The 13,769-nt window shown below is 38.3% G+C and overlaps 1 protein-coding gene across 1 annotated transcript; it reads right to left on the reverse strand.

The window, feature by feature from the left end:
- Positions 1-3,625: 3,625 nt before the first annotated feature.
- LOC120475447 (uncharacterized) lies at positions 3,626-5,431 on the reverse strand. Its single transcript, XM_089127463.1, has 4 exons — positions 5,028-5,431; positions 4,526-4,921; positions 4,358-4,420; positions 3,626-3,732 (listed from the first exon to the last, which is right to left on the reverse strand). Exons 1-4 carry the CDS (start codon positions 5,377-5,379, stop codon positions 3,626-3,628), a joined length of 918 nt encoding a protein of 305 aa, XP_088983589.1. The 5' UTR covers positions 5,380-5,431.
- Positions 5,432-13,769: the final 8,338 nt, after the last annotated feature.

Consider the following 13,769-nt stretch of genomic DNA (forward strand, 5'->3'; position numbering starts at 1 on the left):
GACGGGTTTTTTTCAGTAAGTTTCACATTCCTGTACCGGCTTGCGTTAGTTAACCGTGTGAGACTGTCTCGTGACATATGCTTGCTCAGATTTGAGGTAGAATTTTCACATTCTCCAACGGGGGTCCTGTTTCCAGATCAGGATGCTCTCTGCACATGTAAGGTCTCTCGCTCGCTCTCCCTCTCTGTCGTGTTCGCGCTACATGGACTACAGTCTCTGTCTCACATGCACGCTCGCTCTAGATAACAGGAGATTTGAACTAATTTGTGTTATAACTAGTCAATCACAAATGTGGCTCAACAGTTAGATCTATAGATAAACTCATCTTTCAGGCAGACCGAGATATCGGGGGTGTGGCTTGTGTGAGCGTGTGAAACCAATCAAATGCGTGCCGACATGTGCTCTGCTGCTCTCTCCCGCGCTCTAGTCGTCTCTCACTGATGTCGCGGCTCTCATACATCGTTGTTATTCACACACGACTCATGTCACGAGACAGTCTCACTAAACAAAATCACGGTTAACTAACGCAGTAACGCAGCCTGTTTATGGGGAAGTAACAGTAATCTAATTGCTGTTTTTTCTTTTGTAATCCCTTGTTACTTGAAAAAAGTAATCGGATTACAGTTACGCGCAGTGTTGGGTGTAACTAATTACTAAGTAATTAGTTACTGTAATTTAATTACTTTTCCCTTGAAAATGTAAAGTAAGGGATTACTCTTCATTTATCTGTAATTTAATTACAGTTACTTCTGATGTAATTGAGGTAAATACTGTGTATAGATCAATCCGATCTCACAGCGATTCGTATGCATTTTATGAGGTGTCTAAATCGTACGACCGCACTCGTACACATTTGTATGAATTATTGTAAAATATGTATGAAAAAAAGTGTGAAATGACATGACATAAAACAATAGTGGGTTTAACATCAAAATGTATTGTCTGATGTTAAAAAGTGTGTTTTTTTAATGTAACCTTCTCCACCTTGTTCAGTTTAAGGATAATTCATGCGATTTTATAGTATTTATTTGAAAGAATTAAAACAGATTCATGTCTATCCTTGTATTATTCAGCTGGTTGAGATTGATATGGGATTTTGAAAGTAATTAGTAATTAAAAGTAATTAAATACTTTTTAAAGAGAGTAATTTTAAATACAGTAATCTAATTACACTGTTGAAAAGGTAATTAGTAACTAGTAATTAATTACTTTTTTAGAGTAACTTACCCAACACTGGTTACGCGTCACTTCTAACGCGTTACTGCCCATCGCTGATTGTGATGCAATCACAGATCGAAATATCTTCAAAATAATCGGGCAGTGAAATAAAATCAAACCGAGATGACGGATAAAAGAATCACATTCATGCTCCGATCTCGGCTTCATCAGCCACATCATCTATATCACCTTTTAGCTTAGTTATCTTTCAAATGAGACCATTTTCACGTTTCTGTGAGCTTCCACAGGCGCTAGACTCATTTTTGACACTGGTAATGGCAATGCATTTAGTATATAGATCTAACCGGAACAAAACTCGCGTCGCATATAAGAGTAAGTCGGACCTTTCACAAGACGCGATGTGGTCCTTTGATCACTTCTGGGTGACCACTCCGTTGACAAAGTGAAATATCCAAGGGGGTAATCCATCAGCCGGAAGCTGAAGCCTCACAGGTAGCATTGTAGCAGAACTTCACCTGCTGTTAGCATCCCATTGACTCCCATTCATTTTGGCGTCAATTTGACAGCGAATAACTTTACATCTGAGGCGTCCAAAGACTTCATTGTTCCATTATTTATTTCTAAAGAAGAAACAAGACAATGTATAGAAGGCTCCATTACCTTGGATCTTACGTTATGGCCCCGTAGAAGCAGTTTTTGTAAAACATAGGCTAACGATTGCGTCAAAACGAATCGACTCTCCGTGGCACAGTTGAGAAATGACCGTATGGTCTACATTTTGATATTGTGAAATGGATATTATTAAACTATGTATAAACAGTGATTACTTTATTTCAGGTTCTATTGAAGTTTGAAGATGTGCCACGGCACAGCGGGTACGGTGGGTACAGCGGGCATCACATCTTCAGGAGGCTGGCCGGACATGTTGAGGTGATGCACCCATATAATGAATGATATAAATCTGGAGGATGAGGATCCTGTTCTAGATTGTAATAGACCACCGATTTTAGGGAAATAATTTGTAGAATGATAGGTCTTGTATCTTCTGAAATAATAAAATGATCAAAATCTTTTTTCTTTTTGTTTACTTTAGCACAGACAATATATACTATAATATTTATCACATTCAGCAGTGTTTTATATCATTTAAAAGGGTTTTCTGTAAAATTACACTGGAATATTGCATATATAACACTGGATATGGGTATGAGCAGAGTTTAGATTTGGTCAGGTGGAAATTACATTAAAAAAGTAATATTCCTCCCTTCAGATTTATTTTAATATGTTGTTTCATTTTTTTATTATAGAGAATGAATTCTTTTTTCCAGTGTTTTCTGCCATCTAGAGGAAACAAACAGCCATACTTGTCTGCATGTTGCTAAAAGTTTCAAAAATGAATTTAAAATTAAAAATCAAAAAGCACCTCTTTTTTGTGTGTTTATTACAGCTCAGACAACATAATGTGTATCACTTTTAGCACGGCACTTTATGAAACTGCAAAGGGTTTCTTGTAAAATGACACAAAAACTGTGTATTTAGGACAAAGTATGTGGGAGTGGGAAGCTTTTTAATTTGGGTAGGCCAAATCCAGGCGGAAATCCCCCCAAAATGGCAATTTAAATGACAATTTTGTACTAATTTCATCTGTTAACTCTCACTCATTACATGGCATTAGTGGTTTTAAAGGAATAGGAGTAGGTATACATATTCAAGGGTGTGCAAAGATGGGTGGTGTTTAAGATCATATGTTGTGGGCCATACGTGTGTGTGTGTGTGTGAGTGCGCGTGTATATGTGTTTGTATGTGAAGCTTTTAGGCAACTAAGTTTGTGCTTGTGAAACCACAAATGCACAACCCCAGAAGTGTTGTTGACATCATGATCACACTTCATCCATATATACACAGCAAAAACTCCAGTGTTAAAATAACTCTCCTGAGAATTCATTTTAGACCACACTAAAAACTGTTAAAACAAAGGTACATTAAAATCTCAATCTCATGAGCCCAACTTAAACACTGATCACTATAATGGTGACTTAAAGGTACAATATGTAGGATTTTTGCAGTAAAATATCCAAAAACGAGAAAATTGCGATGTTAACCAAGGAAACGGGGCGTATGAGCAGGGCTGAGGGAGTTTCCAGTCAATGGCGTCATATCCACGTTACCCTCAGTTTCTGCTCAGACAACCAAAGTAACCATGGCGACAGACGTGGAGAACTGGAAGAACTGGAAAAAATTAAACAATAAACAAACTCAGTTTTTGCTATTGTAAATATTGTTGCAGATTTGCTCACAACTCACCAGTTTTTATTGTTGTATTGCAGGCATCTCTATTTCCTCCGGGTGTCTCGAGTCCTTCCTCCCTGCAAAATAAAAGCATTGCCTGACCTCTGGTGTGTGTTTATCATGATTGCAGATGTTCAGATCAGACGAGTGTGAATCTTCAGAGTGTGTGCGGCTCAAACTCACCAGCTCTTCTTGCACAGATGATCTGAAGAAGAATCACAGTAGGAGCAGCAAACACTGCAATCTCAACAATACTCACAATCACTGCAGGAAACATGAGAGGAAGAAGAGAAACTGGACATGACTGAAGTCAAGGGTCTTCATCTATCAGCAGTTATTGATGAAGCATTTACAGACGGACTGATAGTGTAATGTTAGTGTCATGGGGTGGAAGGATGAACCCAATTGCAGACAGCAAGTAACTCAAAATAGGGATTTATTAAAGACAAAGACAGAAAACAAAACCCACGATGAGGCAAAACAAGAACAGGTAGCAAACACTAAACTAAGACTCAGACAATGAACTCACAGACAAGACTAGATACACACTTCTTACAAGATGATCAACAGGGAACTTACAGCTAGACTCTCACAAGGTTTGAAAAAGGTAAGATAGACAATGTACCAACACAGGACAGCAAACACAAGAGGATTAAATAGGGAGAAACTAATGAGGACTCTAACAGGGCAATGATGACTAAACAAGGATAACAAGGGGGCGGGGTTATGAGACGAGACAACGCAAGCACACAGCCCAAACAAATGGCCATGTGCTTACACAGAAAACATGGTTCTGCAATGATCCTGCCACAAGACTAGGAAAAATCAGCGACGTGATGGCAGAATCATGACAGTTAGAAAGCTGTCCGTCTAAATCAACGTGTCGTACCTCTGTATAATGATCCAGCAGTGTCTGATGCCGGATCAGATGGGGTGATCATGTCTGTTAGTTCTGTTCAACACATAATACATCATATACACAACATCATCAACACATAATCCTTGAGCTTCACATCACAGAAATGATGAATATGTGCTCACGAGAGTGTTTTCTCACCTGAATACTTGACAGTGTATGTGACTGAGGTCTGGAGTTGATTTCTCTGAGTAAGCTGACATCTCCACTGTCTGTTGTTATCTTCATTCAGGAGTGTTGTAGTCAGAGTGATGTTGATGATACAGTGATAGTACACTGATGAAGATGATGATGATGAAGATGATGATGATGATGATATCTGATATCTGGAGTCTGTCTTCAGATCAACACCAGCCTGATTCACCCACAACAGCTCAACTCTCTTAGAACTGACACAATGATTAACTCCCTCATAATGAACCAAATAATCACAGGAGAGTCCAGAATACAACTGACAGGAGAGAGTCACAGAGCGGCCTGGACTGATCTCGGTCTGTGAGGATGATGATGATGAAGATGATGATGATGTTGGAGACACTGAAACTGAACACAAGACACAAATCACAGACTCTTCAATCTTCATTTAAATTAAAATTTAAAGGGATAATTTTACTGTAAACTGACCATATAATCATAAACTTACCATGAAGAACATGCAGATAAACACGTGCATCAGGTCCTTGTTTTGTGTCGTTCACACATTGTCTGCAGGTGTAATCTCCATAATCTTCTTCTGTGACGTTCTTGATGTTCAGAGAGCAGTCAGACTCCAGACTCAGTCTCTCATGTCTCTCTGTGTCTTTCTTCTTTATCCCTAAATTAATCAGTTCAACTGCTTCTGGATCTCTGAAGCTGTTAAAGTAGATCCATCTAGTTGATTTGCAGTCAGAAAGAGCATTATTACAGGACAGACGGACATCTACACCAGAACTGATGAACACATGATCATCATCCACTCCACTGGTGCCTGAAACACAGTAGATCTCAGTGATCATTATGATATTTATTAATAAATGAAACCATAAACAATACCAGCATAACAAGCAGAAGATTCAAATCAAACAGTATTGAACATTTGTATTTATTTGTACATATGAATAATCATGTACTAATACCTGAATTAATACTTAATTCAACATGAACTAATGATAATTAAAAGCAGAGGTGTAGTCCAGGTTCAGAAAGTAAAAGTCCTCCTCAGTATTTTGTTCAATCACCTGGATTTGCTAATGATCAGTTTTCCAGCCGGAGAGAGAACTAATTAGTGGAATAAACATATGGCAGGACTTTTACTTTCTGACCCTGGACTTTACATCTCTGATTAAAAGCCTGAACTAATCATGAACCAATGAAGAGTTATCCTGAACTACGACTGGAGTCATTATGGATTCACACATGAATAACGGCAGCCTTCACTACATGTTTGATAATTAATGCATTCATCAACATTTATGGATAAACCTAATCAAACGGCCTCTTTTAGTAAGGAATAAGAAGTGCCCTGACTTTGAAACAAATGTAAATAATTTAATATCACATGCAGCTTTGTCATAAACATTACATTACAGCACAGGATTAGTTGATCCTCCTCTTCAACCGTAGAAACCAAACCCTACACTGTAGTACCAGGAAGAAACGTGAAGAAAGAAAAGTGTATTTGATCTGTGTGTATCAATACACAACTCTGAGATCTACGGAGCCCCTAAAGGGACGTGGTGGTGGTAAAAAAAAATAGGATGGGAGAATTTTTTTTTCAAAACTTTTGCGTTCCCTCGAGAAACTTTGCGTTCCCTCGCAAAACCTGTTGGCAGCTCGGTCAGACACTTCCTGTTTAATGTCCCGCTGGCAGTGTTTCAGAGCTCCGTACGTTAATGGAGCGTTTCATGGTGATTGAACTTGGACTCAAATCTAAAGAAATGCGGTCAGTGTTTAATAAACTCAAGCAGTTCAGTGAAGTTGGCAATATATTCACATGCTATTCGAACTTCCCGGATCAATATTCTTCAGCTAAATGTTGTTAAAACACAGACGACACCTATTTACAATCACAGTAACCTAGACAACGAGCTCCTAGTCTCCTCAAAACGAGCTCTGAAACAAGGGGTGCTTCTCAATATCCCTCCTCGTCTCCTCGCTCCTCCGTCCTCCCTCCTATGACCCGGAAACCGATCGAGCTCAGCCATCTTGAAGGACATCTCAATTCTCTAATTGCACCGTGAGGAGTCGAGGATCGAGGAGTGAGGAGGCTTCCTGAGGAGTCGTAAGCGAGGATACATCCTACGCGGAACTGTTATATTGACTAAACGTGACGCACGTGTCAATTCTCCTCCCCCTTCACATCGGTCACAATCATTTTAATTTATACTTTACCTTTGCATCCATCTCAGATATTTCAACAGTATAGCCTATCTTTATTATTATTTATTATGAATTTATTAAATAACCAAACTTCAACAACATAAGGGAGATCCTTTTAGCGCTGCTGTTGACACTGTGGAGTGACGCTCGAGTGATCAAGTACTCCAATGGATATAAAAAAGAGCTGCCAACAGGTTTTGCGTGGGAACGCAAATATCTTTGCAAGGGAACGCAAAGTTTCTCGGGGGAACGCAAAAGTTTTGAAAAAAAAAAATTCTCCCATCCTAATATTTTTTCCACCACCACGTCCCTTTAGGGGCTCCGTAGAGATCACAACGTGAATGTGTGCAAGAATAAACTGAGCATGTTCAAATCAACTCTTTCCAGACTAATTCCACTAAATGTGTTTAGAGAAAATACAGATTTCTTTACCTGTGAGAAGTGAAGAGAGAATGATCAGTCCCAGCAGACACAGATCACACTGATCAGACATTTCTGCTTCTGTCCGTTTCTGTCCGTCTTTCTCTTCAGTATATATAGTTACAGCTCCTCCTTTAAACATCATCAGCTCCTCCTCTTCATTATATTCAGTTACGGCCTATAACTCGCACATCGGCGGCCCATCCTGAATATGGGTTGGATCTTTTAATTTTGAACTCTCAAAGTGCACCAGATTGATGAATTTAATAGAAGGCCGAGGTCCACCCACCACAGTTTCACCAAAGATCCCTGTAAGAGACACTGGTATTGCTCTGCCAATGCAGCGTATAGCTTGTTTTTTTGGATGCATCACTGTGGACTATTGTTCAATTGTTCAATTAATAAATGACAATTTTGTACAAATTTCATCTGTTAACTCTCACTTATAACATTGCATTAGTGGTTTTAAAGGAATAGGAGTAGGTATACATATTCAAGGGCGTGCAAAGATGAGTGGTGTTTAAGATCATGTGTTGTGGGCCATACGTGTGTGTGTGTGTGTAAAGCTTTTAAGCTACCAAGTTTGTGCTTGTGAAACCACAAATGCACAGCCCCAGAAGTGTTGATGACATCATGATCACACTTCATCTATATTTACACAGCAAAAACTCAGTTAAAATAACTCTCCTGGGAATTCATTTTAGACCACACTAAAAACTGTTAAAACAAAGGTACATTAAAATCTCAATCTCATGAGCCCAACTTAAACACTGATCACTATAATGGTGACTTAACCCTCAGGTGCTCTTCGGTCATTTCTGACCGAAAAATGTTCTGTTTTGAATTTTTAAAAATCACAGCTTCATCGCAATGTTACGAAACTTGGTGACTTTTATGGCATTATGTATGTGAACACAAAAATAAATCGAGGTCATGATCTGAGCATGCTAAGTGGTCGTAAAAAAAATAGTCACACTTGTGCTCTTCAGTCAAAAATGACCGACCCATAGGAAATGAATGGGAAATTGACAAAAACACAAAAACTTAGAGAATTTTTGTGTGTACAATCTACAAATCAGCCACTATGCAGAAAAAAAGTGCTCAGCATTGAAGGGGTGACACTGTAAAACATCAAGAGTGCAAAACAGACACACCCACCAACACACACACACACACACACACACACACACACCTTTATACACATACACACCAATAAATTTTGATTACAAAAAGTATGTTTTGAATTTTTAAAAATCACAGCTTCATCGCGATGTTACGAAACGTCGTGAATTTTATGGCATTATGTATGTAAACACACAAAAAAAAGAGGTCATGATCTGAGCATGCTAAGTGGTCTTAAAAAATTAGTCACACTTGTGGTCTTTGGTTAAAAATGATCCCCATAGGAAATGAATGGGAAATTGTAAAAAAGAGAAAAAGAAAATGTTTTTGTCAATTTTTTTATAAGAAATAGTTTTTGAGATTGTTTCAACTATATATTCAAATCCACCAACAACAACAACAAAAATTGTGTTCATAAACAGCTGGGGAATTCACATGCCTCTCCATATAGATAGACCTGATCTAGTGGTTACACCATGATTCTACGCTTTTTCTCTATACTGTAACCAGATGCTGCTAATTTTCTTCAAAAAAAATTTATTCTGAAGGCCTAGACTCTATATTAAACTAAAATACAGCATTAATATTTTTTTGAAAAAAATTATATATATATATATATATATATATATATAGAGAGAGAGAGAGAGAGAGAGAGAGAGAAATATATATATTTCCATGGCAAAAATAAACGATAAATATTGCATAAATATTAATAAATTCAATTAAATTGTCTCAAAATACTAAATTAAAAAGAATAAATATTATAGAACAAAAATAAATTGCATTGGTTTTACTGGAATGGAGAAAGATTCATTTTTAGGTGTCCGGTCACTTTTGACCGGGAAGATAACAAGTGTGACTCCGAAACGAAGAGCACCTGAGGGTTAAAGGTACAATATGTAGGATTTTTGCAGTAAAATATCCAAAAACGAGAAAATTGCGATGGTAACCAAGGAAAATTGCGATGGTAACCAATGGCGTCATATCCACGTTACCCTCAGTTTCTGCTCATACAGTCGTAGTAACCATGACGACAGACGTGAAGAAACTGTTCAATTCTGGGAAGTGGGAGAAGACAAAGTGGAGAAATATATGTAGCAGGACGCTCACGCTGTTGTTGTTTTGTTCAAACATTATGAACTTGGCAAGCAAACTAGTCCTATATAGCCAACAAACAACCTAACTAACAACATTCAACACACTCAAAAGCCGTTTAGTGAGAGCAAATGAAACAGTGCTTCATTAATGTTACCTTAAGTTTCATTTGTGTAATAAATTGACCTGTGTGAGTAATTCAGCACCTGTGTGTCGTTTGTTAAAATGAAATGTCCTTATTACCTTCAGTGGCGCAAAAAGTGGGTATGCGCTACATGCGGCGCATAGGGGCGCAGCACAATGGGGGGCGCCAAAGCGATGGTAAAAAAAAAAAAAAATTATATAGGCTATATTGTATTTCTATATGTAGCTGCCGTTGTGCGTTTCTAAATCTAGAAAATCTAATTTCTGCATTCCTTCAATGTTATATAAAATTTTAGATGACTAACAGCCAGGCTAGAGTAGGCGCCCTCAGGGGGCGGGTAATATCGCGAGCGGGCGGGGGCGCCGTGAGCGCTGAGCGAGCAGGAGTTGTCGTCGAAAAAGATGGATAAAACAAAATGCTGTGGGGCTAAAAATAGAAAAAGAAAGAGAGAAAAGGAGATGGCATGTCAATTGATGCGACAGCAGCTAAATAACTGCATGCATTGCTGAAAGCCAACAGGTAGGATTTAAAATGTGACATCCAGGCATGGCCATCGAGCCGTTCTCATCCCAAAGCGCCATATAGGACGCTTTTGCAAAAGCGTAAATATCCAACGCACATGGCACCCTTTAACGTGAAATGGGACGCAGATATATTTGGGCAGAAGGCGCCCCCTAGTGGTCTAACCCTTACCCTACACCTTACCTAAACTTAACCCTAACCGAAGCGTCTCATTAGACGTTAAAGGGTGCCATGTGCGTTGGATATTTACGCTTTTGCAAAAGCGTCCTATATGGCGCTTTGGGATGAGAACGCGTTGGGCCATCGGGACTACCGGGAGATTCCCGCTGGGCCGACGTGCTTTTCAGCCAATACATTTCATCCTTTTTTAATTTATTTGTTTTAACGGCCCACAAAACTCATACATCGGCGGCCCATTTGTTTGTTGTTTGTTTTTGTTTTGTTTTTTGCTTAATTGGCGGCGCTGTGCTGGTGTAATGCATTGGTCAAAAAAAGTCAGCTTTAGTTTTTTTTTCTGACACACTGGCCCATGAAATATGTCATTATGCGCTTATATCTTTCAACTATAGAAATTAGTGCAAAACTAATTATGAAAGTTTCCTTTATTTTTCTGTGCATTTGTTTTACAATAGCCTTTATGGCTATTAGGCCTATCATGGGATTAATATTATAACTATTATTATGTAGGCCTAGTAGTGTAATGTAGGCAGACACTAACTAAAAGAGGTTCAAATTTTTCTCTGTTTAATTTGCACCCTGAATATGGGTTGGAGCTTTTAATTTTGAACTCTCAAAGTGCACCAGACTGCTGAATTTAACATTACAGAACGCAAAATTTTCTTACGGGGGAGCATGCCCCCGAACCCCCCTAGAGAAACAGAGGTCCACCTACCACAGTTTTACCTAAAATCCTGTGAGAAACACTGGTATTGCTGTTCCAATGGAGCTTATAGTTTTCTTTGGGGGGTTCATCAAGGTGGAGTAGCTATAATTGTGTTAATAAACGACAATTTTGCACTTATTTTTTTCTGTTAGCTCTCATTTCTTCCTACTCACTTATTACACAGCACACTTACATTACATTTATTTTTCCTTTTTTTTTGGGGGGGGGGGGGGGGCGCTAAAATTGTTGCTGCATACCCCTCTGAAACTGGGTAGTTGCGCCCCTGATTACCTTATATCTGCGGGACTGTGGCGCTGGTACATGTCACTCATTTGCAATTGCACCCTGCATCCTGAAAAACATCAATGTATTCACTAATCAATAAAAGATCCATCAGCTTGACGACAAGATCCATAATTCTGCTTAATGCTTTGCATCATAAATGTACGCCTATACACCTTTGCGTCACCAATATACACCAATAAAGTTATTGTAAGAGGTTAGCGACCCCTGGTGGCAAAACATCCAACATATTGTACCTTTAAAAATTTTCTCCTTGAGTGATTCTGCTTGTTAACATCAGGTGTCTTCAATATTGGTCAATCTTGGTCAAAAGATTAGAAATATTTTAGAAAAAGATATTTGATTAAAAAAACCAGACTATAAAGTGATGTCCCTCAGTCTGAACTCAACCCGTCACGCCAACTATTCTCTGCCTATAATAATTTAGACTCCGCCCAATATGTGACCCAATATATAACATCATTCAGGTCTTTTTAACAGTGTTGCATAAGATGGTAAGTAGTGTAATACTTTTCATTAATATTTTTGAGGAATGTTATACCGGGGTATAACTCAACCCGGTCTGCAAATCCATGTAATATAGCTATGCGTGTAATGCGCGAATCGGTGGGCGGGGCTAAACCGGCCGTGTTGAAGTAGGCGTTGATCTTCTTCTGCGGGGGTGGTGTTTTATCCTCTTTGACGTCATACTTCCCCACTTTGAAAAACGAGTCGTTTGCTGAGCCTGGTGTCAATAAAAGCTTTTATTGGACTAACAAGGACGTTTTCAGTACTGAAACTTACAGGATATTCTTATAATATGATGACCTCTTAGATGTCAAAAGCTCAAGGAATTTTGCAGTTGATATTTACACTGCGTGTCTAGGAGTTTAACACTCTTTCTGATTTTTTGTCATCTTTTTGATTTTTACCCTTTTCTGGTTCTTGTATTAAGATTTACAGTGGTACAGGAGCTTCCCCAGTTAAGCATAATTTAATGTAACGGAGTGTAATAGTGTTGAATAAATGGGAACAGCGCCATCTGTGGGCAAACGAGGCCAGATAGCGCCGCCCATATGTTTAGATGTCTGTTAAAGATCACTGCATCTGCTGTTTGCTAACATCTGATAGACATCTTTAAGATGTCAGTTTAACATACATTCTAAGGCCGGATTCACAAATGGCGCCTAAAAATGAGTAGAAAATGCTGGGCGCGCCGCGCTAGGGCGGTAGCGCTCTGGTTGGTTCTGGTCACATGACCTACTGTGCGCTTATGGTGCGCTTGCGGTGTTCTGAAAAGTTGAGATATTTTTATCTCGATGCGGCGCGGACACGCTTGGAAAAAACTAGCGTGTCGCACCTCAACCGCGTCGCTTCCATTATAAGTGCGCATAAGACGCAATATGTGAACAGGCCTTAAATCATTACATCTTAAACACATCTTCTAAAAGTCTATTTGACATCTGACAGGATTGCAGATGAGCAAATACTCTTCCAGATGTAAACACACTCATCAAATAGACATCTCCGGGATGTACGTGTGCTATCAGGGTGATGGTATTTAACGTGTGGAATGGGGACCGCCAACAGCAGAACTAACAAGATATAAGTTGCACGGTTTGAGCAGTCGGGGTGTATTAAACACATAAATTCTTGATTTGTTGTGTATTTTTCCTGCAATGAACTCCTTAGGGAACTTGTGTTTGCCGTCGAATTTGTTACTTGTTTTGACTTTGTGTGGCACAATCGTTATTATCTTGTGCATTGTCTTGAGTTTTATACAGAACTGATTTACACTCTATGCATTGGATCCTTTATTTCCACGTTTTGTTTTCTCATATCTTTGTTTTATGGATTATTTGTTTTATTCATGTAGAATTGTGCATGTTCACCACTAGGTAGGGATGTTTATCTTTATATTGAATTGAATTGTTCTATTTTTCATTGAGTGAATTGTGATTAGTTCATTGAAGATGTGTATTATAACTTCTCACCTTCAAAAATTATCCAATACAATACACAATCACAAAGCTACGATATTTCATGACTTTAAAATAAACCCCGGAACTAATGAGACATGCTGTGGAACTAATTTACTCTCTATGCATTGGATCTCATATTTCCACGTTTTCTTTCCTTATTGTGCAAACCACCCAGGCAAAACCATCACATTAGCCTAGTTAAAGTTTAAAGGTTATTTTAAACAGTCATTGAAATACAATTAAAAAATCAGTGTTGGGTGTGATGCAATTCTAACTTATTAATTAATTAATTGATTAATTAATTCATTCATTAATGTAATTTAATTATTTTTTATTCTAATAGTAAAATAAGGAATTACTCGAAAAAAAATGGTACAGTAATCATATTACACTGCTGAAGATGTAAGTAACTTTTAGTAGAATAAAGTAAAAATACGTGAATACAGTCTTATGTAGAATTTTTTTTTTAATAAGGATATTGTCGAACTTCCTCATGGACCTAAACATAATAGTAGCTTTTTACTTTTATCTGAGGTTTCAACAAAAGCATATTTCCCATATGCGCATGCGTTGGAT

The sequence above is a fragment of the Pimephales promelas genome, chromosome 3 (assembly GCF_988280905.1).
Source record: "Pimephales promelas chromosome 3, fPimPro1.hap1.1, whole genome shotgun sequence".
Taxonomy (NCBI): Eukaryota; Metazoa; Chordata; class Actinopteri; order Cypriniformes; family Leuciscidae; genus Pimephales; species Pimephales promelas.